Here is a 27875-nt window from a genome sequence, read left to right as displayed (position 1 = left end):
GTCACTACTCCCAGGGCTCAGTCGTCACTGGGGAAAATCTCCAGAAGGTAGCGCGGGCCAAGGTGACAGGTGTCTGCCAAGATCTGCCCGCCAGACTCCCGGGCGGCGCGCTCCCTCCCTGCAGGCCTTCAGCCCGTCAGCATCCCCTTCCTCGGGTCCCTGCTCACTCCCAGCCTCCATCCCCCTACCATCTCCTCCGCCGGTCGCGTGCGGACACAAGGATGGGGGCCTCTCAGCGAGGAGCGCTCTGGGCGGGGCTCCGGACGCATGCGCGGCCGCCGTACGGAAGCCCGGAAGGAGGGGCAGGGGGCGGTGGCTCAGGTTTCTCCGGGCGGCGGCGGCGGCGGCGACGGCGGCAACGGCGACGGCGGCGACGGCAGCGGGGACGGCAGCAGTAGCGGGAGCAGCAGCGTGGACGCGGCTGGCGCTGGCGCCATGAACCCGCTGTAAGGCGCAGGCTGTGCAGCCCGGGGTGCGGGGGAGGAGGAGAAGGACGCCGCGGTGAAGTTCTCCGCCATGAACCTGAGGGGCCTCTTCCAGGACTTCAACCCGAGGTGAGGCGGCGTCGTTGGCGCCCCTGGGAGTCCGCGCTGCGGGCTCGGGTGCGGGCTGGTGTTCGGCTCCGGGGAGGCACGGCGGGCGAGATGCTGCAGCCCGAGGACCCGGGCGCCTACCCGAGCCTCCCTGCGGGTGCAAGCGGTCCCCAGGCAAAACAGTCGGCCTCGGCGCCCGCCCGCTTCCTCCTCCCGTGCCCGGTGCTTTCAGCCACTGCCCGGGCACGGCCGGAAGGGCCCGGCCGCGAACCCCGTCCTGCCCCAAGGGAACCCCATTCCTCTCTGCTTGCTCGCTCATTGGTGTCCCAACTTCTTCGTGTGGGTTCCATCCCCTTCTGCCCCGCTGCGGGCCCTCCATTCTCCGCGTCAGGGCCGTCTCACTTGACCCAAGACCCCTACCCCCACCCCAGGTGTTTCTTCCAGTTCCTCGCAGTCCTTGGGGTTTTCCTTGGGTTTATGCCCATCCCTCTCTTGTTTGCTTCTTTGTTGAACGGATACCTGAAACACTGTTGAATCCTTGGAGTCAGTGTCAGGGTATGGCAATACCTTATATAATGCATTTCTGGGTGAGCCCGATCATTTTCCATACTCATTTTCTCATCAGTCTTCACTACAAGTTTATTTGCAGGAAGTAGATATTGCTGTCCTTTTTTTCCAGATGGGGAACACCCAGTGGACAGTGTGGAGAAAACACTGGCTAAGCACTCAAGCGACTGTCCTTGCAGTTGCCCGACTGTTTTGTAACTGTTCTTTACCCCAGACTGTGAGCTCCCTGAAGCTGAGACCATCTCCTGCTCATCTCAGTGTCCCCAGCGCCTCCCACCCACCGTATCTGGCACATAGTAGGCACATATAAAATGTTTGTGGAACTAAACTGAGCACAAAGACTTGGATTGGAGACCAGGCCATATGTAACTGGGTGATTCTCTGCCCTTCTTTGGCCCTTCTGTAAAATGAGGAGTTGGCCTAACTGATCTCTTAAATGCACTACTCTCCGAAAGGGGTATCCGTTTTCCTTATTTGCTAGTTGGGAGGACATGTGCTCAGTAAACATTTGTGTGCTGTAACCTATGCTAGGTGCTTTAGATGCTGGCGGTCTCAGCATAGGGGTAAAGAAGGGCTCGGACACTTAAGATGCCTTACAGTATTGTGCAGTGCTGTACTATGGGGGCCAACTCTGGGGACCTATGCCTTGGCTGCTTGTTGAGGATGAAAGGAAGTTTTAGGGGAGTATTTGTATGTTGAGGGTGCAGTCTCCCTAGGGATGGTGACATTTTAACTTGTGAGTCATTGTGACTTTCTGTGTGCTCTTATTCCACTTTGAGTTCATGTTCTGGTCTGGAGTGCCAGTGTCTCTAACACAGTGCAGACATTATCATTGTTGGCCTCGAAGGCATAGAGGAGGTAACAGAACTAACTGCAGTCCCTTCCTCTGCTGCATCAGGGGCTTAGGATTGGTCTGCAGGGTAGTAGGGTTGGTGCTGTAGCTGGACAAGCTATGCGTCTTCTATTTGGAGATGGTAATAAGAAAGTTAAGTAAAAACTGAATTGTTTTGTGCCCTTGGGCAACTCACTTATCTATCGTTTTATCTGTAGAATGAGTATAATCTCTCAGCAGGGTAGGGAGGCCAATTAATGATTGATTACAAAGTGCCTTACAAATAGAAAGCTACAGTGACTTGTTTGCAAGGTGACAGATAATTTAGAAGCCACAAGAAACTGCCTCAAGTGATCAAACAGGCTAACAGAGTTGCCAAAGCAAAATAGTGCTGCACTGATATTACCTTTAACCATTTTTTCCTTTAGCCCTTCCCCCCCAAAAAAATTAGTATATGAAATTACAATGGAATACCTGGTATCTGAGCAGATTTGTAGTAATTATCAACATATTTATCAATCTCTTAATTCTACCTGGATTAAAATGTATTTCTACCTGAAAAGTGTAAACGTCTTTTATACTGTGCCATTTTCCTGATCCATTGTTGCCAGAGGTAGTGAGTTCCTTAATTTTACAGATATTTCAAGAGGACATTGGCCAGGTATTATTGGTAAATCAGATTTGTTTTTTAGATGGTTGTGTTTCATGTCTCCTGAGCACTCCTAGTTTTTGACAATGTGCTTTAGTCTCCTTACATGCTGAGGAAGGCCTTCTTGATAGCTAGAAAGAAAACTGAGGGGTGCACACAGGAAGTTACCTTATGCTGGGGACTCAAACCTTGATGCTACTGCTTTGCCCCCTGCCTCTAATTTTGAACCAATTCAACATCTCCCTCCTACCCCAGGACCTTGTCACACACTGTTCTCTTTACCAGGAATGTTTCCCTCTCTTTTCCTCTCCTCCAGACCTAGTGAACTCCTATTTATCCTCACTTGACACTTGCTAAGGGAAGCATTGCTGACTTCCCTGACCAGATTTACTGCCCCGTGTTTCTAGAGTTCCTGCAGTATTTACTACTCCTCCATCATAGTGCATATTTGTACCCTTGTGTCTGTCTGGATGCTTATTTGATTAATACCTGCCTCCCCAACTAAACTTTAAGGTCCATGGGGTCAAGGCCGTGACTGTGTCAGTATCATAGCCTGCATACTTGGAATAGTACCTGGCTCAATAAATATTTGTGGAGTAAATAAGTGAATAACTCTCCAGAGCCTATAAGATAAATCTAGAGCTGCTGCTTTCAATCACTGCTTTCCTGGTGGTCTGTGGCCTGGTTCTCTTTCTTCTCACACTTTTCCCACCTTCAGAGTGCAGCCATTCCATTGGAGAGATGGGAGAGAACATGGCACTAAGGCAGAATATGGCTATATTTACTTTGAAGAGTATGTCTTTGTCTTAGAAATAGTCACTGTCATGGTTTGGTAGGTCCCAAGGCATGGGTCGTGGCTCCAGATCCCCTTTCCAGCCTTTCGGATCTTGGTAAGTCTGAACCCACTGCTGCGTTGGCAAGGCTCTGGAAACTAGACAGAGAATGTGACAGAGAATGATACACAAGTGTCAACACTCAGATGTACAGGGCTGCCAGCTGACCCACTCTACCTATTTCAATCTGGCACAGAACTGGTTGATCATGAACTTCTTTTCGTAATTGCTTTTTAGTTATGCAGGTTAAGACATGCTGAAACAGATGTACTGGACCCACAAACAAGTCCTTCTTTGAATGCCTGAGGCTTCCTAACAGTGAAAGAGCCCTGTTCTTAGAATAGGCAAATTGATTCTGAGGCATTTTAGGTGGTAGGGATCTGGTAGTAGATAGCATTAGGTGGACTCCCTGCACTCACCACGGAGCCTTGAAGTTTTCTGCTACTTTGGGGGAGTTGCTGGTTCAGAGAAGGCCCTTCCACCCTGGCAGCCATGTGGCACTGGAAGGCTGTGAGAACTCTGCTGGGCTTTCTTAGTCATCTGTGGTAAGCTCCTTATGGGAGTGTGGTGTATCCCTCAGGTGTGCTAGACTGGAACAAAGGCTGAGAAATGTTGCTCTGGGGGTTCCAACTTTTGGGCATGGGGTACTGATGAGATCAGTAGTGTTTGGAAACTTCTGTATGCTCCATCTTCAAAAGACATTCTGGAGTCCATATAAGTTATCTTGTCTCTTGTTTGAAATCAGGAAAAAGGAATGCGATTGCTGGTAATATAGTTCACTAAAGTCAGCTACCTGGCCTCTAACAGTTATTTGCAAAGTATATTATAACATTGATTCATCAAACATCTAGATTCCTATCTCGTGCCAAGTGATGTACTAGGTGCTCTAAGTACAAAAATAAATGGAATATAGTCCTCCTCTCAATGCGTAAGCCTAGTGGAAGAAGCAGAAATGAAAGGGAAATAAGAATTCAATAGAGTATGAGGCACTACAGAGAAAGAAACCAAATGTCTTGGAAGTACAAATGGCAGAGCCACTAATTCTGTCTCGAGCAGGCAGAGAAGAGTCTATAGTGGAAATTACTTTTGAGCTAGATTTTGAATTGAGCTAGTCTTTTGAGCCAGACTTTTGAGCTAGAATTGTAGGGTTGTCATCAGACCAGAGAGTAGGAAGGGTATCTTGTGGGGAAAAGAAAGAGAGATCAGATTGTTACTGTGTCTATGTAGAAAAGGAAGACATAAGAAACTCCATTTTGATATGTACTAAGAAAAATTGTTTCTGCTTTGAGATGCTGTTAACCTGTAACTTTAGCCCCAACCCTGTGCTCACAGAAACATGTGCTGTAATGAATCAAGGTTTAATGGATTTAGGGCTGTGCAGGATGTACCTTGTTAACAATATGTTTGCAGGCAGTATGCTTGGTAAAAGTCATCGCCATTCTCCATTCTCGATTAACCAGGGACACAGTGCACTGAGGAAAGCCACAGGGACCTCTGCCCAAGAAAGCCTGGGTATTGTCCAAGGTTTCCCCCCACTGAGACAGCCTGAGATATGGCCTCGTGGGAAAGGAAAGACCTTACCACCCCCCAGCCCAACGCCCGTAAAGCGTCTGTGCTGAGGAGTAGTAGTGAAAGAGGGAGGCCTCTTTGCAGTTGAGATAAGAGGAAGGCTTCTGTCTCCTGCTCATCCCTGGGAATGGAATGTCTCCGTGTAAAGCTGACCATTCCCATTCGTTCTATTCTGAGATAGGAGAAAACCACCCTGTGGCTGGAGCCGAAATATGCTGGCAGCAATACTGCTGTTACTCTTTGCTACACTGAGATGTTTGGGTAAAGAGAAACACAAATCTAGCCTACGTGCACATCCGGGCACAGTATCTTTCCTTGAACTTATTCATGATACAGATTCCTTTGCTCACATGTTTCCCTGCTGACCTCCCCACCTGTTGCCGTGCTACGCTCCCCTCGCCAAGATAGTAAAAATAATGATCAGTAAATACTGAGGGAACTCAGAGGCTAGCGCTGGTGCGGGTCCTCCATATGCTGAGTGCCGGTCCCCTGGGCCCATTGTTCTTTCTCTATACTTTGTCTCTGTGTCTTATTTCTTTTCTCAGTCTCGTCCCACCTGATGAGAAATACCCACAGGTGTGGAGGGGCTGGCCCCTTTCAGTATCTCAGAAGGGACAAAGTACACAAAGGCATGGGGTCATGATAGTGCCTGGTATGTTCAGGTAGTGAAGAGGTCAGTGTGGTACGAGCACTGCAGATGACGTGTCGTGTGAATTAAAAATACATAGTGTTGGTTACTGCAAATATTTTTTACAGGTTATTGTTTTTAAGAAAGCAGTATCCAGTGCACGAGTGTACTGTCAGTACTGTCAATGAACTACTTACCACTCAAGTGACTGCTTATCTGTTGTTCTGTCCTCTCAAGCCACCTACAGTCAGAAAATGGTCTTGATTTTACTGATGTTGCTGTTGATAATAGCTGTGACTTCTTGAGTACCCACCACATGCTAGGCCCAGTGTAGGGGCTTTGCATCCATTATCCATGATCTTTACAACAACCCTACAAAATTAGGTATCAGACTTATTTTAAAGTCTTGACAGCTTGTGACTTCCCTGAAGTTGCACAGGCAGGGAGAATCTAAGTCAAGATTCGAATCCACATCAGTCTCATGAAGCCTGTGCTCTTTCCTGCATGCCATGCAATAGTTAAGTGACAACTCCTTTCCCCCATGAGGAACCCTCTATTTACAAATTGTAAGTGATTAAACAAAACAAACCGCTTAGTGGCGCTTATACATCCAAATGAGTGTTGTCATTCAAAGAAGTTACTTGGGGAAAGAGAATGTATAAACCTATTCCATTGTTCATACTCCTTGTTGCTCATCTGGAATTCCCTTTAAAGTCAGTTTACATATCACATAAGAAGATCCATCTCATTGCTTTATGATCATCTATCATTTTCAACCAAAATAGTTCCACCTAGTTTGATCACACATCTTATTCACTAACCTTGGCTCTGACTGACTGTTCGCCATTTCCAAAATTTGAATCCACCCTCAGTGAAAATTTAGCACCATTTGGGATAGTCAAAAGATCAGACTGCAGGTTCTCAAGGTGCTTCCAAGAAGAAAGCTTCAAAGATGATTTGAGTAATGAAGTACCATTGGAATTACTGCATTGCCTCCCAAGGGGACTGGTTAAAGGAGAGAAATCTCATTTGAATGTATAATTTCCAGTTTTAAAAATATCATTCCTATTACTTGATAATTACACACACATTGTTCTTAGCTGTGTTCTTTGAGGGCCAGGATTTGGAGGTGCTGAATTAGGTGCTGAATGAGTGGATGTTGGGTACAAATAGACATCTACCACTGGGAAATATTTGTTGTACAGGAGAGACAGTGGATTGAAGGAGTTTTAGATAGTTTCCTAGGACTCCAGAAGTTAAGCTTTTTAATATGGAGCTTGAGTTTTCTAATTATTTTGCCTGATATGTCATGCCTGTACAAGATGACTGGAATTTAAGACAAAAGCCTCGAACTCTGGAGATAGATGCTTTATAAGTGGAGACTTATACTTTGTCAGCTCCGACCTAATAGTGACAACAATGATTGCTAAATGAGATTGTTATCTACAATGTGGCAGAACTTTTGTCTTTCATAATACTGCTAAAGCTAGAATGGGTAAAATGTATCATTTACACAGTGCTTTCACATACCCTTGTCTTAATGAATCAGTATAGGAGGAATCAGATGAGGAGGCAGACCTGGGGGAAAATAACTCACCCAAGACCACAGTGCTGATGAATGGCAGTTGAGGAACTTAAATGCAGGTCTTCCTACTGGCCTGGGCTCTGCTTTTATTTGGCTTTTGTGCTTTTTTGTATCTACTGGTTAAATGCTTTTAAACATTTTTCATCTTAATAAAACCAGCTAAAGTCTCTACTAAAAGACTTTAAATTTGGTTAATAAGGTGTAAGAGGGGCAATTCCCTTGATAGTTTGTGAGTATGTCAGGTTGTCATTTGGAACCATTCTGTCAAGCTTTAGACTGGGATGTGCCATCCAAAGTTTGTGTGTGCGTATGTGCCTGTGCATGTGTACGTGCACACAGGCATGTGTTAATGCGCGTGTATGTGCTCCAGTGAAGCCAGCAGCTTTCACTGGAAAAAAAACTGATAGGTCTAAAAAGAGTCCAGCTGCATTCTTATGATATGCAGAAAACAGATACTAGAACTTTTACATTCAGAGTCATCATTGCTTTGCTGTGTATATTCTCTCTCTCCCTCCCTTCTTCCTTTTCTCCCTCCCTATTCTCCCAACCCTGCAAAGTGGAGAGAGGGAATTTGAGCCTGAGCAGAAAGCTCCATATAAATTTCAAAGAGGATACTAGCTTTGGCCCAGGTGGCACTACTTAGTGATTCATCATATACTAACACTACAGATTCAAATGAGAGTGGAATAAATCATTCTAAAGTTGTAACTGGAAAAGTGAATTTTAAGAAATAGTGGTTAATGTTAAACCAGAACCTGCCATTTCTCCCAGGTTTGTGGATAATTAAGCAGTCTATTTTTATACTTGGAATCTGGTCTGAATGTTTCTTGAAAAGTAACTCAAAGTAGTTTAGGCTATGACCATAACTTATTTTTGTAAATACATTTTCTTATCACTGTATTATTGCATATTATTGTGTATTCTTTTGCAAATCAGGCTTGATATTTTCTTTTGGCTATGCAGTCACCTTTTAGACTTTGCTTGCAAGTACATTGATAAGATACTATTCTTTCTTTCCCCAACTAGGAGTGTGTATGAATTACATCTTTCGAACTTTCTGATTATATTACTTTATTTTACTTGATCAACTTTGTAGTTTAATTTTTTTAAAAAGCTAGCTGTTGGGATTACGGATTAGTTTCGTTTTTATATCTATATTTCTACTTTTAGTTTTATTATTTTCATGTTTCGGCTTTTTCCCCAAATTTCTTAGAAACTCAGTTTACTAGTTTTCTTTTGTCTCTTTTTTTTCTTTGTTTTCTACTTTTATTTAAACATTTGAAATGAACACATTTTCTCTGAGTTTTGTTTTGGCGGCTGCCCAGGTGTTTTTATGTTTCAATTGTATTTTAGCAATATTTTAAATATTCTATAATAGTGTTCTCTTTCATCCTTGACTTAATAATTATTTAAGGAAGGAAATTTACATTGATCTAGTGTTAACTGTTTGGTGCCAAGTCCTGCAATAAATGTTTTCTGATAGGTTATTAAATCCTTACCTCAGCACTGTCTGATAGAGGTATCTGCATTTTGCTCATGAGGAACATGAGGCTTAAATAAAATGTATGCAAAAGATCTCGTCAACTCTACTAAATTGCTTAACAAATCAGTATTGAAAATGATCCATGTTTTGTCAGTTTTTTTATGAATCGTATAAAATGTCTACCTCTGGTCTCTACTGATTACAGTCTACCTTACACACTCATATGTATCTTCTGTCACTCTTTTGTTGAGAAAATCTGCAGTGGCCCCATATTACCTATTAATAAATTCCAAGGACTTTACCTTGATATTCACATTCCCCTACCATGTTACCACAACCAACTTCTGGCTTATTCCCCCCAGTGCCCTTTCTCCTGTCTCTGCAGCACCCTACCCACCACGATTTATAGAAAGTATTCTGTGTGTTCCAGTCTGCTGGAATTGGAGAGGGGAGTATAAAGAGGGGACGGGCAATGGGTACAATAATACAGTTAGATAGAAATAATAAATCTAGTGTTTGGTAGCACAAGAGGGCAAATATAGTTAATAATGTATATTTGCAAATAACTCAAAGGGTGGAATTGAAATGTGCCTAACACAAGTAAGTGATCAGTGCTTGAGGTGATGGATATCCCAGTTACTCTGATTTGATCATTACACATTGCATGCTTGCATCACAGTATCACATGTACCCCATAAATAGGCACAACTGTTTTGTATCCATAATAAATAAAAATAATTTTAAAAAATTGGAAAGCATCTTATTCCCTTTGTCTGGAATTCCTTGTTCCCAACTTGTTGCCCAGATTCTACTTCCCTTCCCAGCTCTCCCAGGGAAATTAATCTTCCAAGTCCCCTAGTTTACCATATGTAGTTACTTGTTGATACATCACCTCCCTCTATTCCTATTAGTCTGAGCACCTTGAGTGAATGCATTGTTGCTCCTTTTTATGTATCTCACACATTTCAGGCACTCAAATATTTTTAAAAATTGTTAATTAGATGTGTGTTTATTGTGTATTGCTGCCCTGTGATCCTTTTTTTCTCCCTGGAAAAACTATATGTATGTAAAGAAAGTATGTTTTCTTGTTCTGCTACTTAATTATCTTCATATAACCTTGCTGTTTTTTAAATTTTCTCATTCTGCTACTTAATTCTCTTCATATAACCTTGCTGTTTTTTAAATCTACTCTTGTGTTCATTTCCGTATTTTCCTTAGGAACTTCATCTGTTTTATCTGTCACGATTTAAGAGTAGCATGAGGAAGCCCACAATTAAAATATTTCTGTGTATCCTTAAAAATTGTAAAATTATTTCCATATTCCATAGGCGTGTTGTTAGGTTTTTGTTATTTAGGTTTTCCTTATTAGTCCTTTTAGCATTTTAATAATTTTGGCTTTGAAATCTAATTTATCTAATTTTAAAGATAGTAAATTGTTGCTCTTGTCTTCATCCAGGCATGCTAAACCTCTGTCATCTGATTTCTGATAGTTGGTTCGACTTTTGACTTTGGTTCCAAGCGTAACTCTTGAATGTAACAGATTTACTTTCTTAATCTAGGAAGCAACCTTTCTTTTTACAGAGTTGTGGTAGGCAGAATAATGACCCCCCAAGTATGTCCACATCCTAATCCATGGAACCAGGGAATATGTTCTGTTACATGGAAAAGGGGAATTAAGGTAGCAGATGGAATTAAGTTTGCTCATCAGCTGACCTTAAAATAGATTATTCTGGATTCTCTGGCTGAGCCCAATGTAATTACAAGGTCCTTAAATATAGAAGAGGGAGACAGAAAAGGAGGTCAGAGTGATTCAGTATGAGGAGAACTGCATTCTCCATTGGTGACTTTGAAGATGGAGGAAGGGGCCATGAGCTAAGGAATGTGGCAGCCTCTAGAGCTAGAAAAGGCAAAGAAACATTCTCTCCTAGAACTTCAGTAGCATAGTCCTGCTGACACCTCAGGTTTAGCCCAGCAAGACCCATATTGGACTCTGACCTCCAGAATTCTAAGGGTTATGCTTTTTAAACCACTAGGTTTGTGGCAGTTTTGAATGGTAGCAATAGGAAATTAATAAGAGAACATTCAGCCCATGTATATTTTTCTGACCCTAGTATTTGAATCATGAATTATATTTTGTGTGTCCTTTTGTAAGTTTATCTTGTTTTCTATTTTTCATGTAATAGACATAAAATTGTAAGTTTCCTTTAAATTATGTCAAAAACCACATAAAATAATCACTTTTCCAACATTTAAAACATTTTGGTACTTCTCTTTTCTTTAGTTCCACTACTCTTTTTTTATTAGATAAGGAAGCTGTTTTACAGAGGATAATGAAGTTAGCTTACAGCATTTACCACTGCCCCCCACAAATTTACTTTTTATTTATAGTCTGAAAATCCTTTAGGATAAAAATTACCTGTACATGTTATCTAATTTACATATGAATCCTGTGTCTGTCATTATCTTAGCGTTTGTTAACGTTTGAATCCACAAATTTCTTTTTTAAATAGTCTGTTTTCAAGTCCATTGTTTCTGGTAATTATATTTGTAGCCACAGGCTTTAGTTGGTAAGTTGGTTCTGATTTTTTTAGATTTTGGAATATTCCCCTCTGCTTTAAGAGAGAAAACTTCTGCCTCTACTAATGGTGTACTGTAATTGTGGTGATAACTCCATTTCTATTAACTTGTGAATCCCGCTCCACCCCACGTTGACACAGGCTCTCTTCTTGTCCAAAGTCTAAGGGATGAAGTCATTTTTATCTTGATTTCTTTAAGTGTTCTCTCTTTGTAGCAGCTTATAAAAGCCTGTTTTTGTTTTTGAGTATTAATAATATTAACTAATGTGTGTTGAGTACGCTGGTTATCAGACTGTTTCCCACAGACCTTGGGGGTGGGCCTTGAGACCCTTTCCAGGTATCTGCAGAGTCAAAATTAAAATACCAAGACATTCTTTGCCTTGGTTGACATTGGCACTGGTGGTGCAGAAGTGGTGCATCAAACAGCTGGTGCCGGAGCACAAATCAGGATAGTGGCACCAGCTGCACTAGTCTTCTATCACTGGATTCTTCACCACTACGTGCTGGACTTGCAGTTAAAATGCCAGCCTCACTTACGATTGTCCTTGATAAAGCAGAAAAATATTAATCTCATTTAATCTTGACCCCTGAATGCACATCTAGTTTAATATTCCATGTGATGAAATGGGAAGAATGCATAAAGGCCTGCTGTATGCTGAAGTGCAATGGTTGACTCAAGGAAAAACGTGTGTGCCTGAGTTACAAGCTGCTGTTTTCATGGAGTATCATTTTTATTTGGAAGGACAACTGACAGACAAGACTGTGGTTATTTGTGTTATGGTGTTTGGCAGACATTTTCTTGAAAATGCAGGAAGCAAACCTTCAAGGAAAACAACTCATGGTATTTTTTGTAAATGGTAAAATTTGATCTTTCATGGGAAAACCAGAATTTTTGAAAAGTTGTATCTACTACCATGAGCTTGACAACCTCCCAGTAATTAAAATATTTCTGATGAAGTTGGTGGAGATAGTAAGTAATATGATTTTTTTTTTTGCTATTGTATATGAAATGTGTCAACATTTGAAAGATCTTTATAACTCAGTAAACCAATATTTTCCAGTCGACCTACATTGTATTATACAATAATGCTGGATTAAAAGATTCATTGAAAGTATAAGAGAGACTAGTGGATTTCAGTGTAGCAAAGTACAAAAAGATCATTGATACGATTTCAGATTCCACATCATAGTTAACCTTTAAGAAACTACCACTTGTTGAGTTTTAGTGTCCTGTTGAAGAACATCTACCATTATCTGAAAGAGCTATTAAAATAGTTCTTTTCTAACATCTACCATTATCTGAAAGAGCTATTAAAATAGTTCTTTTCTAACTACACATCTCTGTGAGGCCAGATTTTCTTTGTATACTTGAACCAAAACAATGTATTGCAACAGAATGAATGTAAATGTAGATATTAGAATCTAGGTGTCTTCTATGAAATCATACATTAAAAATTTTGCTAAACTGTAGAAACAGTGCTGCTACTCTCACTAAATTTGTGTTGGTTTTGGAAATGTTTTTAAATAATGTTACTTATGTTAGTATGTAATGTATTTATTACTACCTTTGAAGAGTAGGTATTTTTTGAATAACCACTGTATCATAAATATTAAATACCAATAGGGATAACCCATATCAACAAGAGCTCTTTGGGATCCTCAGTAATTGTTAAGACTGAAAAGGAGTTCTTTTTAAGAGTTAAACGTCAAAATTTTTGATACTAAAAACTTTGAGAGCCACTGATTTAGTGCTTTATACAAAGCACTTGTTATACGTATTATCTTACATTCGTAGCCACCTTATGAGGTACATATTATCGCCCTAACTTTATGGGTAAGAATACCATGACACAGTGATGCTATGTATATTTTTGTTAGCAACCCCTCTGAATCTCATGATCTTCTCGGCGCAGTTTTCTTTCTTGGAGGCTTGCTTCCGAGTTTAATTTTGTAGGTCCCATCTTCTTACAACCCTCCTCCCTTTTTTCCAATCGAAGTTTCTTGTGTTATTTTTCATAGTACAAAAACAGTACATGTACCTTACAGAAAACTCAGATATCATAAGCAAAAGAGTATAAAGACTATCCTTAATCTTCCCGAGTGGAGACCTGTTAGCTGCTCAGCGGATATTTATTCAGATGCTTTTCTAAACATGTTCATTTATCAGTGTAAAGCCAGGATAGTATAATACTCAATTAGAAGGATTTTGGAGTCAAATGGTTTGACTCCCAACTCTGAGCTCTTAGCCAAGTTATTTAACATCTAAGCTTTCTGTTCCTTATCTGTAACCGCACTGATCTGTTTTCTGTGTCTAGAGTTTTGCCCTTTCCAGAATGTCAAATAAGTAGCATTGTACAGTATCTTGTGTTTTCCATCTGAATTATTTTACTTATAGTGCATTTTAGATTCATCAGTGTTGTTGTTTTCATCCATAGTTTGTTACTTTTTACTGCTGATTAGTATTCCATTGAATGGATATACCAAAATTGGGTTAACCATTCACCAGTTTATGGATATGTGAGTTGTTACCAGTGGCAGTTATGAATAAAGCTTCTTTGAATATTTGAATACAAGCCTTTGTGTGGACATACGTTTTCCTTTTTCTTGAGTAAAATACCTAGGTGTGGGATTGCTGGGCCATAGAATAAGTATACACTTAACTGTATAAGAAACTTCCAAAATGTTTTCTAAAGTGGCTGTACTATTTTGCATTCCCACCAGCATATATAAGAGATCTAGTGTGTGTGTAATCTTATCTCATTGTGGTTTTAGTTTGCATTGTCCTAACATCTGAAAATACTGAGTATTTTTTGTGTGCTTATTTGCTTTTTGTATGCCTTCTTTGATGGGATGTCTCTGAATTTTTTGGCCATTTTTAATCGGGTTGTTCGCTTATTTTTTTAGTTGTAAAAGTCCTTTTTATATACTGGTTACAGGTTACTTTGTCAGATACATGTTTTCAGAGTATGGTCTCCCAGTTTGTGGCTTGGTTGTCATTTTCTTGATGATAGATATCTTTTGGAGAGTAAGAGTTTTTCATTTTGGAGAAGTCCAATTTAATATCCCATCTAAGAAATGTTTGCCTAATGTGTGTTTTGGACATTTTATAGTTTTGTGTATGATATTTAGGTCTATGATCCATGTCACATAAATTTTTGTATATGTTGTGAGGTTAAGAGTCAAGGTGTACTTTGCTCATTTATCCAGTTGTACCACCATTTACTGAAACATAATTATTTCTCCATTGAATTGCTTTGGCACCTTTGTGGAAAATTAACTGACTCTATATGTGTGGGTCTGTTTTCCAACTCTCTAGTAGGTTCTATATATCTATCCTTATGCCAGTACTACATTGTGTTTACTACTGTAGCTTTATAGGAAGCTTTGAAAGCACGTAGTATAAATTGTCCAACTTTGTTCTTTCTCAGAATTGTTTTGCCCATTCTAGGTCCTTCGCACTGTCATATGACTTTTAAAGTCAGTATGTCAATTTCTACAGAAGAACCTGCTAGCTCCCAATTTTCACTGGGATTGTATTGATTCTTTAAAATAATTTGGTTAATTTGGTGCATGTGGTAGGCTAAATCATGGCCCTCAAAGATACCCACTTCCATGGAACCTGTTAAAGATCTTAAGATGATGGGGTTATCCAAGTGGGGCAATAAATGCAATCAATCACAGGTTCCCTTAAAAGAGGGAGATAATATTAAGAGGAGAAGGCAGTGTGGAAACAGAGAGAGAGATTTGAAGATTTTATGCTGCTGGTTTTGATGATAGAGAAAGGGGCCGTGAGCCAAGGGAATACAGCTCTGGAAACTGGAAAAAACAAGTAATAGATTCTCCCATAGAGTCTCCAGAAGGAATAGGTCCTGCTGACATCTTGATTTTAGCCCAGTGAAACCCTTTTTGGACCTCTTGCCTCAGGATAATAAATGTGTGCCATTTTAAGTCACCAATTTTGTGGTAGTTTGTTACAGCACCCATAGGAAACTAATACACGGAGGATGTAAATCTTAACAGTATTGAGTGTTCTATGAACACAGTATATTTCTCCATTTATTTAGATCTTTAATTTTTCTTGGCAGTTATGAACTGAATGTGTCCCTTCAAAAATCAGAAGTTGACTCTAATCCCCAATGTGATGGTATTTGGAGGCAGGGCATTTGGGAGGTGATTAGGTTATGAGGGTGGAACCCTCATGGTTGGAACTAGTGCCCTTATAAAAAGAGACCAGAGAGAGAGCTAGCTCACTCTCTTTTCACCATATGAAGGGTATGAGAAGTCTGCCATCTGCCACCCAGAAGGCAGCCCTTGCCAGAACCCAGCCATGCTGGCATCCTGATCTCCAACTTCCAGCCTCTGGAACTGTGAGGAATAAATTTCTGTTGTTTATTAGCTTCCCCACAGTCCTACCAGTGTTTTGTAGGTTTCAGTATATAGGTTTTGCATATATGTTATTACAGTTATCCCTAAGTGTTTTATATTTGTGATGCTATTGTAAATGGTGGATTTTTCATAAACTTTTAATTTTTGAATAGTTATACATTTATAGGAAAGTTGCAGTAAATGATACATATTTTTAAATTTGTTTCCAATTTGTGATAGCTACTATATAGAAATGCAATAATTTTTGTACATTTACCTTGTATCCTTCAATTTTGTTAAATTCACTTACCAGATCTACTAGCTTTTTTGTAGATTACTTAGGATTTCCTACACAGAAAATCATGTTGTCTGTAGATAATGACAGGTTTACTTCTTTCTTTTAAAACTATATTCTTTTAATTTCTTTTTATCATCTTATTGTTGTGGCTAGGACCTTTAGTACAATGTTGAATAGATGTGTTGAAGTGGACATACTTGCTGTGTTTCCTGTCTTAAGGGGAAAGTATTGAGTCTCTCACCATTAAGCATTGTAACTGCAGGTTTTTCATAGATGCTCTTCTATTCCTAATTTGTTTAGCGCTTTTAACTTGAATGGGTAGCAAATTACGTCAAATGCTTTTTACACAACTATTGAGATGATCATGTGATTTTTCTTTTTCAGCCTGCTAATACCACGAAGGTTGCTAACTGATTTTCAAATGTTAATCCAAGATTGTGATCTTGCAATCCTAGCTAAACCACACTTAGTCATAATGTAGTATCCTTATATATTGCTGAATTCAGTTGGCTAAAATCTTTTGAGGATTTTTGCATCTCTGTTCATGAGAGATTATTGGTCTGTAGTTTTCTTTCTTTGTCAGTTTTGTTATCAGGGTAATGCTGGCTTCATAAAATAAATTGGGAAATGTTCCCCCCTTATCTTTTTTGCAAGAGTTTGTGAAGAATTGGTGCTATTTCCTCATTAAATGTTTGGTAGATTTTGCCATGGCCTGACATTTTCTTTGTGAAAAAGGTTTTAACTAGAATTGCAGTTTCCATGTCTTTGTTTCAAGAAATTTCCTGGCATAAAGTTGTTTATAATATCCCCTACTTATCCCTTTAGTATTTTTAGGATTTGTAGTGATATCCCTGCTTTCATTCTTGATATTAGTAATTTGAGCCTACTCTTTTTACTGATTATTCTGGCTGTAGATTTACCAATTTTCTTATTTTCTCAAAGAAACTGCTTTTAGTTTTGTTGATTTTTTTCTCTAATGCCTTTTTACTATATTTTATTGATTAATATGCTTACATTTATCATTTTCTTCTTTCCTTTTACTTTTTAAAAATTTCCTTCCGTTTCTTACATGGAGGTTCCTTACCTCCATGTTCTTTCTAGTTTCATAAGATAGAATCTTAGATTATTGACTTGATGTCTTTTCAAATGTAAGTATTTGATACTAAAATTTCCCTTAAGTACTGCTTTAGCGTATCTCACAAATTTTGGTATATTGTGTTTTTGCCTTTATTTAGTCCAAAATATTTTTCAATTTTCTTCATGGTCTTTGACCTATGGATTATTTCACAGTGTGGCATTTAATTTTCAAGTATTTTGAGAATTTTCCAGATATTTTTCTGTTGTTGATTTCTAGTTTGACTCCATTGCACTTATTTACTTTGTATGATTTCAGTCCTTTTAAATTTGTTGAGCCTTGTTTTATGGCCCAGAATTCAGTCTATCTTGGTGAATGTTCCATGTGTGTTTGAAAGGAATCTGTATTTTGCTTTTGTTGGGAGGAACTCATTAATATTAATTAGGTCAAGTTGGTTGATAGCGTTGCTACAATCATATATATCCTTAGTAATTTTCTGTTTATGTGTTCTGTTAGTTACTAAGAAAGGAATGTTAATTTCCATTTATAACGGTTTGATTTTTTTATTTCTCCTTTTAGATTGATCAGTACTTTCTACATGTATTGTGAAACTTTGTTATTAGGCATATGACAAATTGACCCCTTTATCATTATGAAGTGCCTCTATTTGTCCCTGGAAATAGTCCTTGTTCAAAAATATATTTTTGTCAACAAAGACAAAAATGTGTCTTATGTTGTGGTAGGCAGAATGCCCCACCCCCACAAATACACAGATACCCAGGCCCTAAGCCCTGAAACCTGTGAATATGTTATTATTTTACATGGCAAAGGGGACTTTGAAGCTATATTTATTAGCATTAGTTTCTGCTGTTACCATGACAAATTACTCTCAGTTCTTTAGGTCAGAAGTCTGGGTACAACATGACTCAGATGGGTCTTCTGCCTAGTTTCACAGGGTCAAAATCAAAGTGTCAGGAGGGCTCTATTCCTTTCTGGAGCCTCCAGGGATTAATCTGCTTTCAAGCACATTTGGGCTATTGTCAGAATTCAGTTCCTTGGGGTTGTAGGGCTGAGGTCCCCTTTACCTTGCTGGCTGTCAGCTGTGAGTTATTCTCAGCTTCTGAAGCCTGCCTGCATTCCTTGGCTCATGGTTCCTTACCTCCATGTTCAAAGCCAGAAGTAACAGGCTGAATCCTTCTCAAGTCTGGAATCTCTCTGACTTCTGCCTCATCTCTCTTCCACCACATCTCTCCGACTTACTCTTCTGCTTTAAGGGCTCATGTGATTTCACTGGGCACACCTGAATACTCCAGTATAATCTTCCTATTGTAAAGTTAGCTGATTAGTAACCTTAATTCCATCTGCAAAGTCCCTTAACAGTATTACTTAGATTAGTGTTTGATTGAATAATCAGGGGACAGGAATCCTGGGAAACTTCTTTAGAATTCTGCCTACCATAGTTATGGACCTTAAAATAGGAAGAGTAGCCTGGCTTAACCAGGTGGACCCAGTTTCATCACATGAACTCTTAAAAGCAGAGAACTTTCTCTCACTGGAAGCAGAAGCGATATGGCAGAAGAAGTGAGAAAACATCCCAAGCATGAGAAGATTGAATATGCTATAGCTTGTTACTGGCTTTGAGATGTAGGGGCCTATTTACAAGGACCCAAGAGAGGCCCCTACTATCTAAGATCAGCTGCCAGGTGACAGCAAGCAAAGAGACATGTACCTCAGTCCTACAACCACAAGAAACTGGATTCTGCCCACAACCTGAATGAGCTTAGAAGTAGATTCTGCCAGAGTCCCCTGATAAGCATTCCTCCAACAGACATCTTTATTTCAGCCTTGTGAGATTCTGAGTAGAGAAACCAACCAAGCCCATCTGGCCTTCTGTCATACAGAACTGTGAGATAATAAATTTACATTGTTTTAAGCTGTTAAGTTTGTGGTAATTTGTTACAGCAGCAATGGAAGACTAAACAGATATTAATATAGTAATTCCAGCTTTCTTTTGGTTAGTGTTTATTTGGTATAACTTTTTCTTTCCTTTTGCTTTTAATCTGTCTGTGTCTTTATAGATAGATAAAGTGGGATTCTTATAGACAGCATATAGTTGTCTTGCTTACTTATCCAATTTGATCATCTTTGTCTTTCAGTTGGCCATTTATATTTAATATAGTTATTGACAGGGTTGAGTTTTAACTACTTTCTTGCTGCAGCCTGGAAACTGCCTCTGATCTGCAAACTGGGGCAATAGTAGGGTTTACCTCCTTTATTTCCTCCCTCCCACCTGTTCTCCACTGCCTGTTGTCAATGTCTGAAAACTGTTCTTTTGTAGACTGTATCAAGTTTCTTATTTAGGTGGGAAGGTAAATTATATTCCTATTATTAAGTCAAGGCTGGAAATAGAGGTCCTCAAGAGTATAATTTCTAATTATTTCAAGGACATCCTCTGTAGCAATTCCCTTTTATATGAGACGTGAGCATGTGTGTATGTGTAATTTATTCATTCATGGAAAGTATAATACATACACTAAAATGTTCATGCCATATGAATATGACAGATGGCTGCCTTTTTAGAAATAGAATCAGTAAGTGATAGAACTTGACCATTTTCAGAGCATGTCAGCCTTTTCCAGTCTCTATGTCTTGGTATAGCTAGTTCCTTCTGCCTGGAATACTTCCTCATCTCACTTGCTTTTCTGCCTGGCAGCTTCCTACTTGCCCTCTGGAACCAGCTCTAGGGTCACCACATCTCTGCTTCTGAGTGCCTCAGACACAATCTGTATTTCCTCTTCCAAGCTCTCATCACAAACATCGTGCTGTATTATATGTTTCTGTGTGGCCTTCCTTCTATGAGGAAGCCTTGGAAAGCAGGAGACTTATTTTAGTCTTCTTTATGTTTCTTTTATTCCCAACACATTATGTTTGCCCCATAGACCTTTTCAATAAATGATTGTTGAGTTAATGACTCCTTTTACTTGCTGACAAATGTGGCTCTTATTACTCCCCATTTCAGTATCACGTATTTATAAAAGTGAATCCTCCTTAATCGTTTTACTTTTCTCCTAGTAAATTCCTCATCTATGCCTGTCTGCTGCTGTTCTCTGTGCTGCTGGCCCTTCGTTTGGATGGCATCATACAGTGGAGTTACTGGGCTGTCTTTGCTCCAATATGGCTGTGGAAGTTAATGGTCATTGTTGGAGCCTCAGTTGGAACTGGAGTCTGGGCACGAAATCCTCAATATCGGTAATACTGCTTTATACAACCCATTGGTCTCTAGCATGAGGGAGCAATATCTTGACTTTTCTCACTTTTGATGAAGTAAGGACCATTTTATTTTCTACCTATCTGGGGTCTTAGAACTATAGTATAAGCTAACAGATCTCTTCTGTATTTTTGAAAATTTAGTCTTTGGTATGTATTTTCTTACAAAAGCAGTGCCATTTGGGGGTAAGTTGCCAGCCAGCTCACAGATGCCTATATAATCCAAAATGCACTCAAAATACAGAACTGGTATGCCATACTAGACTAAGCAGCATGAAACCACCCTGTTTTTAGGAAAAGACACTCATATTATGTTTGGTCATGAAAGATCTTTCTCCAATTCAGTTTTGGAAATGGGGCTCCCCTTGTCCCACCCTCCTAGTCCCAGAGCTTTAGGACTGTTAGCAGTGTAGGGGAGGTGGCTTGGCCAGGAGACCATGAGTCCCTGAGACAGCAGCTGGGGAATGAGGAAAGTCAAAGGTTGGATGCTGAGAAGGAAAGCATTGCCTTTGGGGGCAGGGGAGAGGGGGGTACCCTTTACCGTTTCCAACTCTTGCCCTCCCTGCTCTTGGATGCCTCTGCTGGCCCAAATTCCTGGGAGTTGGCTCACGCCAGCATGCAGCCTGGTGGTGCTGGGACCTGCGAAAGGCTTTCCCTTCTCTGCCACAGAGACTGTAACTACATAAAGGGAGAAAGGGGGACTTAAGACTGGGAGGCTATTATGAACCTCCACTGGGAAGATGAGGAGTACAGGAATTCCCAGAAGGCAGCTGCTCATGTGGGCAAAGTGTAAAGTTGAAACTACCTCAACTTTTTTTTTTTTTTGAGACAGTTTCGCTCTTGTTGCCCAGGCTGGAGTGCAATGGTGTGATCTCGGCCCACTGCAACCTCCACGTCCTGGGTTCAAGTGATTCTCCTGCCTCAGCCTCCTGAGTAGCTGGGATTACAGGCACCTGCAACCATGCCCGGCTAATTTTTTGTATTTTTAGTAGAGATATAGGGTTTCACCATGCCAGGCTAGTTTTGAACTCCTGACCTCAGGTGATCCACCCGCCTTGGCCTCCCGACGTGCTGGGATTACAGGTGTGAGCCACCACGTCCGGCCACTACATCAACTTTTTAAATTTTTGTTTACTAAATATGAACATGATTCAGATTGTGTAAATTACATATCACATACATGTCTAAGAATTGTAAAACAGCTACACAGAGAGCCCTGGCAGGTGAGGAACATTCATGTGTAGCTGTTTCAAAGTTCTTAGATTTTTTTTGAAAGATTGATTACCTGTGTGGCTGTTATGTGTTTTATTTTTTTATGAGATATTTTCAGATATCTAATATTAATTGCTTCTCAAAGAATGCAAAGTTAAACATTTAGGTTCTACTGATTGATATTTAGAATATATTCAAACTTCTCTTTGTTGGTCTTATTTAAGATGTTTTGAGCAAGGAAAGGAATTGTGTATGTGGGGTTGAATGTAAGGAATGTACAGGCATGGTCATTCTCATGTTAACATTAACCAGTGGGACATGGTTGGGTCCTACAGGAATAACCTCTGATAGCATTTTCTCTATGATCTAACTTCCGGTGTATTTGTCACCCACAATACATGTATATCATAGATGTTCATCTGTATTTTGAATAAACATTGTAGGCCTTTCAAATGCATTATGGAGCCTTTTCCTGATTGGTGGCCTTACCATTGCTCAATTGTAGATCTGTTAAGGTTATTGTGCATGATACTTAGCTAATTAAACTGATTTTGTTTGAGAACAATTTTAACTCTTGTTCTTCTTTCTCTTTCATCTGCAGGTGTTAATTTATCTTAATGGAATAGAAAGGAAAATGAAAATCATTTATACGTTTTATTTGCATTTAAAAATAGCACCTAACAATAGTTACTACTGTCTTGAAATATAACCGGCACTTGTTTATAGAACTAGAGTTATTTTTATAATATTGCGTGAAGGGTGGTTTACATGGTTTCTTGAAAAATGAGGATCATGAGACTTAAGGGGTATTTGCCTGGTTTTAGCAGCAGAAGCAAATCAGCTTGAATAATCTTGGAAGTAACTCTTGTTGTTGAATTTAAAGATGTGAACAGAAGTGTTTATGTACATTGTCAGGGAAATAAGAACTGGCTATTACTTTTGAGAATATCCTTATATGGTTAAAACATTAAATTCTGGTTTGGTTGTAATGTTCATTTTGTATTATGTAGTAGTTCTTCGATGTTTCAGAGATTGCCTACCAAAGCTTAGATTTAAGTTAGCTTTCTACCTGATTTCCCTTTGCTTTTGTCAAATTTTCGAGCAAAATTCAAAGTATCAATATAAGTTGGTATTTGCCCTGAACTGCTTGCTTATAGTAGAGATTCTGAACTGAGAGTGTTTTCTTCTTCTCTCCCTTTTTTAGAGCAGAAGGAGAAACGTGTGTGGAGTTTAAAGCCATGTTGATTGCAGTGGGCATCCACTTGCTCTTGTTGATGTTTGAAGTTCTGGTCTGTGACAGAATCGAGAGAGGAAGCCATTTCTGGCTCCTGGTCTTCATGCCGCTGTTCTTTGTTTCTCCGGTGTCTGTTGCAGCTTGCGTTTGGGGCTTTCGACATGACAGGTCACTAGAGGTGAGATTTCATATATTTAAGAATGTTTTCCACTTTGGGAGGTCAAGGCAGGTGGATCACTTGAGGTCAGGAGTTTGAGACCAGCCTGGCCAACATGGTGAAACCCCATCTCTACTAATAATACAAAAATTAGCTGGGCGTGGTGGCACGTGCCAGTAATCCCAGCTTCTCGGGAGGCTGAGGCGGGAGAATCTCTTGAACCCAGGAGGCGGAGGTTGCAGTGAGCCAAGATTGAACCATTGCACTCCAGCCTGGGTGACAGAATGAAACTCCGTCTTAAAAAAAAAAAAAAAAAAAAAAAGAATGTTTTCAAAAGTAAAATATTTTGCTCAGTTATTCAGTTGTCAGTTTCTTACCCTTTGTTAGGAAGAGCTTGATCATTAACAACTCTACATCATGAGACAACAAGGCAACAAAAGACGATGGAAATAACCATTTTTCTTTCTTCACTTAGAACACTAGCTTTTCACCCAGGACATGAGCCTTCTCCCAGCTTCATATCCTGTGTCAATCAGACAGAAACAGAACTGATAGGTTAGATACAGATATATGTATAAAGAGAGTTAAGGAACTGGCTCACATTACTGTGGGGCTGGCAAGTCTGAAATCTCCAGGGCAGGTGAACAGGCTGGAGACCTAGGAGGAGTTGACACTGCAGTCCCGGCACAGAATTTCTTCCTCTCCAGGAAACCACAGTTTTTGCTTTTAAGGCCTTCACCTGATTGCATGAGGCCCACCCATGCTATGGAGGGTAGTCTCCTTTATTCAAAGTCAGTACCTTCACTGCAACACCAAGCTTAGTGTTTGATTAAATAACTGAGTACTATAGCCCAGCCAAGTTGACACTCAAAACTGACCATCTCCCCACCTCAGACCCCATGATTTAGCACCTCCCTGCTGTCTGGTTAGCTTATCCTGATGTGCCCCTGTGTTTGTTTATTCATTGAATAAACATTTATCAAGTATTTACTAGATATCAAGCCCTTTTTCCCTAAGCATAGGGGATATGCAGATGAATAAAATACCAGGACTAGTAATAATAATGAAAATAATTGCAGGTAACGTTTATTGAGCACTTACTGTGTGCCAGGCATTGTGCGAGGCACATTACATGCGGTAGTTTTCTTATTAACTAACCCTGTGAGGTAGGTCCAGAGAAGATAAGTCATTTGTTCATGGCCACATGTGAAGGGGCAGGACCAGGATTCCATTTGAGTCAGCCCGACTCTAAAGCCCGGGCACATAACTACATAACTGCACAGAAGCTGAGGGCCCAAAGCTGAATACTGGTGGGTTGAGGGGAGAACTAGAGGCTGTAGATGCCTGGTTTTGAGCCATGTGAATAAAGACTGAAGGAAGAAGACTGCAGTTGGCTTAAGAAGTAAACATAGCAGCTACAGGGTGGGTCAGGCATATAAGCCTGGACCCCAGGTATGGGCGTGAGGGGAAGGTATGTAGACAGAGGGATGGTGATGGAGCAAGGCCCTGTGGGACTCAGGGAGAATGGGACCCGGAGCACCAGGAAGGGTTTGGCCTTGAACAAGGGGAGCTATTCCCTGATTTTCATGTTGGTGGAAAGGCCACAGCATGGGTATGACTGGTAGGTAGGAGTAAGCCGTGGAAGGAGAGTATCTGATGGTCCACTTTCACCCTCCCTACAATTCCCAATTTATATCAGGGACTTGAGCATCCATGGATTTTGATATCCACAGGGGGTCCTGGAATCAATCCCCCACAGATACCGAGGGACAACTATACAAGGGCTAGGACTGTATTGGGCCTGAATTACAGAAAGTAAGTCTTTCATATATTCACACTCTTGGCATTCCTGCCCTTTGAAGAAACAAGATACCAGGAGCTGAGCTCCCTCCTCCTGTGACACAAGAACAGTACCTATCTTGGTGAGGGGGTGGTTTGGAGTAGGCTCATACAGAGATGGGAAGGAGGAGTTGAGGGTCTGCCAGGAAGCCCTGTGTTGGGAGGGAAGGGATGGCATTTTTGGGACACATTGAAGCCTAGAGGCAGGAAACACTCCCATCAGCTGAGTGGACTGTGGTGATTCAGATCCGACGGGAGCACACGGTGGAAAGGAAGGAACTATGGGAGTTGAGAAGAGAGGGAGCCTCTACAGAGGGACTGGGGCAAATAGGGGCCACATCCTCAGTCCGCAGAGCATGTGCTGAAGTGCCCCAGGCACCCCAGTGCACTCACAGGGCACCAGGGGATAGTGGACATTTTGAGGAAAACAGTAATACCTGACATTTGTTGGGACACCATACAAACTACTAGCTTGAAATAGTTTACAGGTTTATTTTTAGGCCACACTACATTCCTTTCAGTGACGTCGTATCTTTAAGAAGCTGGGTTTTCAGCAGTTGCTGTGAAAACAAAAAAGGCTAGTGCTGTGTGAAAATCCAGGTGAAGAACAGGTAACGAGTGGGAGCACCTTGTCTGATTCCAAGGCGTGGGAAATGGTGAGCTACCTGACAGGCACGTGCATCCCACTGGGAATTAGTTTTGGTTATTTACGAATAATACTAACATTTTTCTTTAGATTTATGTGAATTATTTTTTCTAGTGGCTAGTTAGAACAGAAATACTAAGTTAGATGTAATTACTTAAATCAGTGCAACTGTTGGCATTCCCAGCCACATTAGGGATTTCTTTTGGCCTAGAGGTCTATGGAGGAGTTACTAAATTCGCCATGTACCTATGTACTGAGAACTTTTGGGAAGCTCTGGGCCCAGTCCCAGATTTCAATTTTGTGGGCAAGAATGTACTTTACCAGAGTGAGGAGCAGCCTGCAGGGCGTTTGGGCTGGAGGCAGGAGGTTAGTAAGGGGTTGCTGAAGTGGTAGGAGGATGGTGTGGAAGAAGGCCTCACTAGGCAGTCATCATCGGGATAGCAAGTGGGCACGGGATTCAGGAGAAGTCTGGACGCTACAGTGGACAGGATGTGGTGACTGAATGCGACAGCGTGGGAAAAAGAATACAGGGTGATTCCCGGGCTCATGGCTTGAGAAATGAGACCACTGTTGTGCCTCAAAGTGACATGGGAGGAGGCTATAGAAAGAGGAGATACAAGGTTCTAAGTGCAGGCGATAATGATCTCTATTTGGGACTAGCTTCATTTGAGGTGCCTCTAGGAGAGCCGAGTGGCCTGTGCACAGCTGGGTCTGCTATGCAGCAGGAAGGCTAAGTTGGAGACAGATGTGAGAACTAACCACTAAGGAGGTAATAATGCAAGCCAAGGGTCTGGTTGAAATTTCTTCTCCCCCAGTCCAGGGTGCAGTACATGAGTGAAAATATGTGTGTTTGTGTGTCTGTATCCCTAGTCGGGAGAGAAGACTGAGTTTGTGGCTCTGCAGAGCATCACCATTTAAGGAGGGGGAAAAGGAGACAGAAGGAATTAACCAGAGCACTCCAGAGGGCTCCAAGACTGCATGGTGGGATCCTAGAAGGCCAGGAGGAGGGGAGCAAACAGGAAACAGTCATCCACAGTATAAGTAGGATGCCAGTTGAAGTGTTTTCGCTGCCTCCCGGTTATCGGTGACTTTGATGAAAGCTGTCTTCTGGTGGTCATGGGGGTGGAGGCCAGATCACAATGAAGGAAGCTGGGAATGGTAGATGAGATAGTAGGGGCTTGCATATTCATTACTGTCTCACAGAGAGAAACCTGAGGCTAAGAGGGGTCTTGGATCAAAGGATGGGGTGGGTTTATCTGGTTTTGGGGTTTTTGTTTTTAATGAGAAGGAGTTGTTTCTGTGCTGCTAGGAGGGATCAGTGGAATAGGTGGGGTTAAAGATACAGTAAGGAATCTATAATTGATGGCTTGATGTGAAAAGGTCCTCAAGGAGCCTGAAAGGAAGGGGTGGGATCCAAGGGCAAATCTGAGGTATGAGAAGAAGGATGCACAAGGATGGTTTCGAGTAGAGAGTATTGTTGGTAGGGGCATGAAGGAAGCTTAGTGGTCTATTGCAGCTAGCCTGTGTTCCCAGTCAACCTGGAAACAAGGTTCTCATCTGTGCTCAGGCCTCAGGCCAGAAAGGGCGAGGCAGCAGAGGGGCAAGACAGCAGAGGGGCAAGGCAGCAGAGGGGCAGGACAGCAGAGGGGCAAGGCAGCAGAGGGGCAGGGCAGCAGGCCGAACCCTATTTCCCCTTGCCGTAATACTGCTGTGCCCTTCTGGTACTGAAAATCAGGAGTTTCCAGTGCAATATAATATACAAGTTACACTGTATTATAATGTATATTGTCTTTTAGTGTTTTAACCAAATTACTGCAGTAGTAAATGCAAATTATACTTTGTTTAACTGATTCTTCTCTTCATTTTTAGTTAGAAATCCTGTGTTCTGTCAACATTCTCCAGTTTATATTCATTGCCTTAAGACTGGACAAGATCATCCACTGGCCCTGGCTTGTATGTAACTTTTAAAATCCTAAAATAAACTTTTTTTATTATAAAAGTAATTCATATTCACTGTACAAAGCTTGGAAAAGACAGACAAGCAGAAGTAATAGCCTAATAGTCACCCATAATCCCACCATGGGGAGATAACATGGTTAGTGTTTTTTATGTCTGTGTTTTATACAAACAGTTGTGATATAGCCGTGTGCACCATTTTGTATCCTGATTTTTTTGTTTTAATGTTGTATCATAAATATTTTATCATGTTAATAAAAGGTCTTTATAAACATGACTTCTAAAGTTTAATTGATACAAAATATTCTTCAAGTGCATGTATTAAACCATCCTCTTATTTCTAAAATATGGTGTTTCCATTGTTGCCAGTGTTGAATGATTTTAAATCATACTGCAGTATATATGTTTATGCATTGAAATTTTTGCCTTTTTTTTTTGGTTGTTTTCTTAGGAAATAGTCCAGAAATAGTGTTACTGAGCTAGAGGTTGGGAACTATTTGAGATTCCTATATACGTATACTGCACTGCCAACTTACTTTTCCAAAAGTCATACCTGGCCAGGCGCAGTGGC

At 40.7% G+C, this 27875-nt stretch overlaps 1 protein-coding gene across 2 annotated transcripts; it reads left to right on the top strand.

The window, feature by feature from the left end:
* Nucleotides 1–319: 319 nt before the first annotated feature.
* Nucleotides 320–27875, top strand: TMEM185A (transmembrane protein 185A). 2 transcript variants are annotated; one of them, XM_032757803.2, is made up of 5 exons: nt 325–554; nt 20066–20242; nt 22677–22884; nt 27218–27301; nt 27756–27875. In XM_032757803.2, the coding sequence occupies exons 1-5, from the start codon at nt 517–519 to the stop codon at nt 27771–27773; spliced, it is 525 nt and encodes a 174-aa protein (XP_032613694.1). In that variant the 5' UTR covers nt 325–516; the 3' UTR covers nt 27774–27875. The 2 variants fall into 2 exon arrangements, with proteins under 2 accessions (XP_032613695.1, XP_032613694.1); XM_032757804.2 differs by lacking the exon at nt 27756–27875 and having other exon boundaries at nt 320–554; nt 27218–27581.

This window comes from Hylobates moloch, unplaced genomic scaffold, assembly GCF_009828535.3.
Source record: "Hylobates moloch isolate HMO894 unplaced genomic scaffold, HMol_V3 SCAFFOLD_7, whole genome shotgun sequence".
NCBI classification, from domain to species: domain Eukaryota; kingdom Metazoa; phylum Chordata; class Mammalia; order Primates; family Hylobatidae; genus Hylobates; species Hylobates moloch.
This window is presented reverse-complemented; position numbering and strand designations above follow the sequence as displayed.

Coding starts and splice junctions, on each gene's coding strand:
- TMEM185A (XM_032757803.2), top strand. CDS start 517: ATGAACCTGAGGGGCCTCTTCCAGGACTTCAACCCGAG. Junction 20,243..22,676: donor GCACGAAATCCTCAATATCG/GTAATACTGCTT, acceptor TCCCTTTTTTAG/AGCAGAAGGAGAAACGTGTG. Junction 22,885..27,217: donor GACATGACAGGTCACTAGAG/GTGAGATTTCAT, acceptor CTTCATTTTTAG/TTAGAAATCCTGTGTTCTGT.